General features: G+C 33.1%; 1 protein-coding gene across 1 annotated transcript; it reads left to right on the top strand.

Annotated features, from left to right (window-relative positions):
- Nucleotides 1-5,000: 5,000 nt before the first annotated feature.
- On the top strand, nucleotides 5,001-5,441 carry LOC106469605 (piggyBac transposable element-derived protein 4-like). Its single transcript, XM_013930108.1, has one exon. The coding sequence runs from the start codon at nucleotides 5,001-5,003 to the stop codon at nucleotides 5,439-5,441; it is 441 nt and encodes a 146-aa protein (XP_013785562.1).
- Nucleotides 5,442-6,849: the final 1,408 nt, after the last annotated feature.

Here is a 6,849-nt window from a genome sequence, read left to right as displayed (position 1 = left end):
AAATTTTGTAATAGCCGCCAAGATGACTGGGATGTCTTACTCCCTCCACCGTTGATGGCCTATAGAACAGCAGAGCATGAAGCCACTGGATACACTCCAGCAAAGCTGGTGCTTGGTCGGGAACTTCGGTTGCCAGTGGATCTGATAACAGGATGCCCACCTTACAAAGAGTTGCCTGAAAACGTGTTAGAGTTTGTGAAAGTGTTATCTGAAAAGATGGATGATATTCACCATCAAGTGCATTCAAAGTTGAAAACGTCTGCTGATTCCATGAAGCTATGTTATGATAAGAGATCTACTGAAGTCAGCTTTGTACCAGGAGACAAGGTGTGGTTGTATAATCCCAGGAAGACCAAAGGGAAGTCTCCTAAGTTGTCTTCTCCATAGGAAGACCCATATGACATACTGGATCGTCTCTCAGACGTGACTTTTCGAATAAAATGTAGTCGTAAAGGTAAACCAAAAGTGGTGCATGCCAAGAGGCTCTGGAATTATCACGGTACAGGTCATTTCAGTTGGAACAAAATGAACAACAGAACAAATGACGCTGCTGAACACGTGTCACCTGTAAAAGCTACTGTCGAAGAAGAAACTCTACCCGGTTTTGAGAAGGGAAACAGTGAAGCCCTTTATGAAGTTACTACCACTGATGTGACTGTTATCGATAATAGGACATTTCCTGATGGAGCTGATGAACTGCACGTGAAGCAGAAGCCAATGAGACGGAGACCAGAAGGGAAGAAGATACGTCCTGTAAAACTTTGTTGAATTTTAATCTTGTGTTTGTAAATTCCGTACATTTTATCATGTTATTGTTATTATCTAATGTTTTAATGTAAGTGGCTATTGTTCGGGATGAACAATACTAAGGAAGGGGCAGTGTTACGACAGCAGAAGTCACGTAACGCTGGTGGCGTGTGCGAGGAGTTCTCGAATGATCGTGAATTTCCTAGTTTGTTCGGGACGCCCTCTTTTTTAGTATATAAGCCCGGCAAGTAAAATAAGATATAGATAGATATAAACAATTGAGTCAAGCGAGCAATATGTAAAGTGAGTGAATTGGTGTGATTTATAGTGTGTGTGTTATAAAAGTTGTTAAGTGTATTATAAAATTTGTATCGAGAAAGAAAAACTAGTTTTAATCAAGAAAGGACTTGTATCGCTGAAGTTTCTCGGAAAGAATTTCTACGGGAAATTAACAAACAAGCAGATACGCAACAATACTAGTATTGAAGAGTGTTATATTATAAACAATAAAATAGGTGATTTTTTTAGTTCGGAAATATTAAACTTTATTTCATTATATACATGCCAAATCAATGTTCAAATGTTGCTGTAAGCATGCAAGTTAACAACAGTTTTAATCACAATAGCAAAGATTGTAATTTGTTTCTGTAGAAAACAGTTTCTTATACCTGTGACATTCTCAGGTAAAACTAATTTGTCCTGAGAGTGAATAAGATAGATTCACAGAATATCATGAGAGATTTGACCCAGATATTTATCACAAAGTAATTATGAATTCGCTGTACCTGATTGAGTATGTTAAAGAAAGACTGGACATAAATGTGAAAAACACAGTAAAAAAATTTTTTATTCAATTAAAACACCACAGTGTATGTTTGTATTTATTTAGTACAAAAGACAGTCACATTTATTGGATAGTTAAATCTACCGTAGTTTGTCAAATCTTAAATCTCTTCAATCCTTTACAAGGTGAAAAGTTGTATAAAGAAACATTACATTATATACTTAAAACTATAATGGCACTTGCCCTTCACATAAATAATGGAGGTTTAGCCTCTACACATCACCTGACCAGTCAGTGTCTACATACACATGGTATGATGAACCTTACAGAAACTTTTCCTATGGTTTTCTGGGCATGGTACTTCCCTTCCCAGACAGGCTTGGAACACCAACTTCAGAATTTGGTGCTTGTTGTTTCACCTAATGATGAAACAGCCCTGCTGGCAGACTTTATCCAGCACCTACACTTAAGGTGTCTCTCTCGGCTAATCTCAGTGGCTTTGAACAAAGCCTGTTAAACCAAGAATGAGACATACACTTGTTCAAGCAGTTACTACACATATTAATAAATATAAACATTTTGTTGAAAATGGTAAAATAAAAAAAAGCTAACTTTTTGTTATTGCTGTTTTTCATCACATTAAAAACTTTTATTAAGATGAAACATACACTAAAATGTTAGTTGCAAGTGTGTAAGCAATAAAATGAAATATTTTAAACCAAAATTGCTCCACGAACAATATTACAAAATGTTGGCAAACAACTAATAGATGTGTTCAAAGTGCTGCCCAAATGTGACCAATGCCAATATGGTGGTTTCACAATATTGGTTGGTGTTCTTGGTCTACTTACACTATGTTTATGCATAAAAGACCTTGTAGTACACAGTTGCTGATATATTTCTTATCATCTGATGTAAAGGATGTCAATCATCTGAGAACTGTTTATCATATAATCTAGCACCAGCTCAAGCATTGTGTTGACATTCTCCATTCAGTGGGACCATGTTAAACTGTTTTTCAACTGAATACTGTGCCATTATTTAAACATTTTGGGAGCAGGTCAGCATAATGCTTATGTACAACCTTATGTAGAGGCTTTTATTTTAATATTTTTACCTTTTGGACCTTTTAAAAAAAGACAATGACCTGCTTACATAAAAATTCTGACCTTGCAACAACTCAAACCTAGGTGTGTGTTAACAACCTTTGCTACGATTAGAATTCAATCTTCTGTGGCAAAACTCCTTATGTATGGAAGATGTGCATTTATACCCCTATAAACGTTTTTGAGAAGGAAGTTTTTTAAATCTTTCTGTCTACACTTCTGACTCAGACATTTTGAGTTTATGATGTACATTAATAAAACCTCGTAGGGACATGACTTCAATGATATTGCCATAAATCCAGCTAGAGCTTAACTGGCATCCTAGGCAGAAATTAAGGCTGTGCCTCTAATTGACAGTGGAAGCCTCAAATATTTGGCATCCTAGGTAGTTGCCTATCTTTAAAGACCAGCCTGGGCCCACAACACATCATACCATATCGCTAACAATTATTTTACTGCACCTATCCATTCCTCAATTATATGGCTGTCAATATAAACATACATTTCCAAGTTGATTTATTAAGTTAAGGGTTTCTTGCATATTTTTCTGAGAAGGTTTGTTATTAATCAGACATATTATTCAATAAACTTTCCCACTATTAGATCCAAACTGCTTTTTAATTTTTCTATTCTAGATTCTAGCATTTTAATTTCTTTATATTGTACAAAACAACAGAAAAATCTAGCTGATCTAACAAAAATGAAACTTTTCCCCTGTCAAAGAGAAAAAATTATTTTGCTGTCTATAAAAATGTGTATTTACTTCTATGATATTAAAAATGAACAGTGAAATTGCCTTTTAAATGGAAACACATTACTTTTGGATGTATTTGGAAAATATAGCAATGTAAGGTTCTTTATACAGTTTAAATCTATTGAACTTTGGAAACAAAGTTATCCTATGTGAAAATCTCATGAACTGAATAATCAGTAAGTACTGATGTACCCTACCCGATTAATTAATTTCATTATGATCACTTTACTATGGCAAATGCTTTGAGAACTCCATTACTTAGCTAATTTGTAATGATTTAATAATCCAACTTATTCTGCAATACTCAGTAGGATCAGAATTCTTTGGCAAGTGTTGAGTAGTTCACACAATTGAAATTTCAATAAGATCAATTCCTAAAATAAGTAATTTATTAATAATTCATCCACATGTAAAGGAACTGTAGGAGTATGTCAATTTCATATGTAATATCTCAAGTATTGTTTTTTATAAAAGTAAAATGCTGCTGATTGGGCAAGTTTTGCATATTTGTGCTTTTGTTGAAAACTTGTTTCCCACAGTGTTAGTATAATATCTATATATTTGAGAAAAAAAAACTGTATAAAACACTTTTCTGCCTTATTGTGACATTTTCCCAGTAAATAAAACTCAAATATGTTGAATATCGTTTCTTTACATGTTGTATATTGTGATAAAAGTACCTTTGAATGATCAGTTTCATATACAATCAGTGTACCTGTTTGCATTCTATATGCATACATAGTAATTAAATGATAAAGATCAAAGATATGTCGTTTGATATTATTTTTTTTTATTACAATTTGTGAAGTTAACTATGGAAAAATCAAATCTTTTTAAACAATCCTACAGCAGATTTTTAAAACAATGACTGTCATTAAGAAATTATACTTCATAGATGGCAGAAGGATAACAGTTTTTCATTAACACATTCACTCCCATATTTGTGGAATTTCGCTTTTGTCCAGCTTAATTTTTTTTACTTGAATATAATTTTTTGTCCAGATTTAGGGTTATTAGGTATATATATATATATGTTGTTATCTATAATGTTTTTTTGTTAATTTCAAAAAATGAGTGACATGGACCTCTATGAAACCTCTCCATTTTCTTCCAGGACCATGTCACTCACATGTGATTCACAATTTCTTTTTCTTTCTAGATTTTTCAGGATTTTTGTACCTAACAATTTTCCAAGAATTATTTTTCAATAATGTAAGAAAAGTGAAAACAAAGTGGTGAAAAAGTGAGTAATGCTGTATTAGATTCAGATGATGATTCTGTGGCTGACCAAGACAGTAATAGTGAAGAAGATGTAGAAGGAGTTCTCTCTGCTATGGCTGTTGAAGATGAGGAAGAGCAAACGGAAGATGATACCTTGCTACTCATACTCAGGATCATGTATCTTGGACAGAACACAAAGTTTTCTTTACACAGGAAATGGAGGAATTACATAAAGGTTAGCAGAAAATATTATCCCATTAGAAATATATCAATATCTTGTTGACAAAAAAATAATTTCCATGAGTACAAGAGAAACAAATAGGTATGCAGAACAAAATCGAGCATCTGCTTCCCGTAGATCATCCACAACATCTTCCTGGAAACCAAAATGGACGAAGAAATTGAAAAATTTCTTGGTTTGAACATACGGATAGGACTTGTGAAACTGGGAAAATCAGCAAATTATTGGTCAACCAACCCACTCTACAAAAATGAAGTGGCTTCTAAAACTATATCACAAAATAGGTTTCAATCACTACTTACAAATATCCATTTTGCTGATAATGAAGCCATACAACCTGATAACAGGCTTGGAAAAATTCAGACCTTGATTGACAAAATGCAAAGAAAATTCCAGGAACTTTACACTCCAGAAGAAAGTATTGTTATTGATGAAAGTCTTATACCTTGGAGTGGAAGATTGGTATTTAGACACTATATTCCAGCCAAAGCATACAAATATGGCATAAAGGTTTTCAAGCTTTGCTCTTCTGAAGGTTATGTATGGTCATTGCAAGGATATAGAGGAAAGAATGCATCAAGTGGTTGAGAAGTTGAGTAAGCTCAAAAGAGTTTGTCAAGATTTGACCATAGGATTGAGATACGAAGGACGAACTTTGTATGTCGATAACTTTTACACAAGCTATCCTCTAGCTAAATTCTTTCTTAGTGAAAAAATACATGTTGGTACTAAAACTAAAAAAAAAAAAAGATTGTTCAAGAGGATAGTAATTGCATTGTAGTTTTGAAGTGGAGAGATGTCCATTTGCTAACAACAAAAATATGTACAAAGAAATTGTACAAATGGAAGAAATACAAAGACAATCTCAAAGTACAATCTCTGTCTCTCGAAAATCAAATCAAAAACCAACTGTGATAATTGATTATAATAAAGGTAGAGCTGGAATTGATCTTTCTGATCAGATGACATCTTATGCAACTGTACTTAGGAAAGGAGTAAAATGAGTATTGGAAATTATCTATGGAGATATTACTGGGAATGTGTATTGTAAACGGATATCTAATATACAAGAAAATTAGATCTTCAAAAATTGGAATAAGAGAGTTCAAGAAACAACTTGCATCTTCATTGCTGGGACTGCCAAAATTGGAATAAGAGAGTTCAAGAAACAACTTGCATCTTCAATGCTGGGACTGCCAAAATTGGAATAAGAGAGTTCAAGAAACAACTTGCATCTTCAATGCTGGGACTGCCAAAATTGGAATAAGAGAGTTCAAGAAACAACTTGCATCTTCAATGCTGGGACTGCCAAAATTGGAATAAGAGAGTTCAAGAAACAACTTGCATCTTCAATGCTGGGACTGCCAAAATTGGAAAAACATCCTAAGCCCTCTGGCCAATGACAACATGTTATGAAAGAAGTTGCTAATAAGTCAGCTAGCGCAACAAGGTGTTTTCAATGCTTTGCAAAGGACAAGAAAAGCGAAGGAAGAGATGTTGCAAGAAAGAAAGTCAAACTTGTAAATACATATTGTGTTCAATGCCCTATTTCCCCTTTCTTTTGCATTTCATGCTTTCAAGAACATCATACAAATTAAAAAATTGAAACAAAAAAATAAATGTCATAAATCATTAGTTTTTTTTATACACATAATGGAAATCGTTTTTGTTCTAAGAAGAAGTATATTTTATTTTTATAATAAATAACACAGTTGAGAAAAAAAAAATTGAAAAGGTTTTACAATTCTGTCCATTTTATAATTTATATATATACACAGTCAATTTTTGAATTTTTTTTTTTATAATACATTTGTATACAAGTAAGTTTTTTCTGACTAAACATTATTTTAAAACCATAACAAAGCTTAAGAATAAGCCTTACAAACCAGACTCAAATAGCCCCTTACAAATTTAAAGTACTGTGAATCACATTTGCGTGACATGGATTTAACAAAATATTGTGCATTACTCATATACAAGTGATGCGATACATTAC

Source organism: Limulus polyphemus, unplaced genomic scaffold (genome assembly GCF_000517525.1).
Source record: "Limulus polyphemus unplaced genomic scaffold, Limulus_polyphemus-2.1.2 Scaffold3568, whole genome shotgun sequence".
NCBI lineage: Eukaryota > Metazoa > Arthropoda > Merostomata > Xiphosura > Limulidae > Limulus > Limulus polyphemus.
This window is presented reverse-complemented; position numbering and strand designations above follow the sequence as displayed.

Coding starts and splice junctions, on each gene's coding strand:
- LOC106469605 (XM_013930108.1), top strand. CDS start 5,001: ATGGACGAAGAAATTGAAAAATTTCTTGGTTTGAACATACGGATAGGA.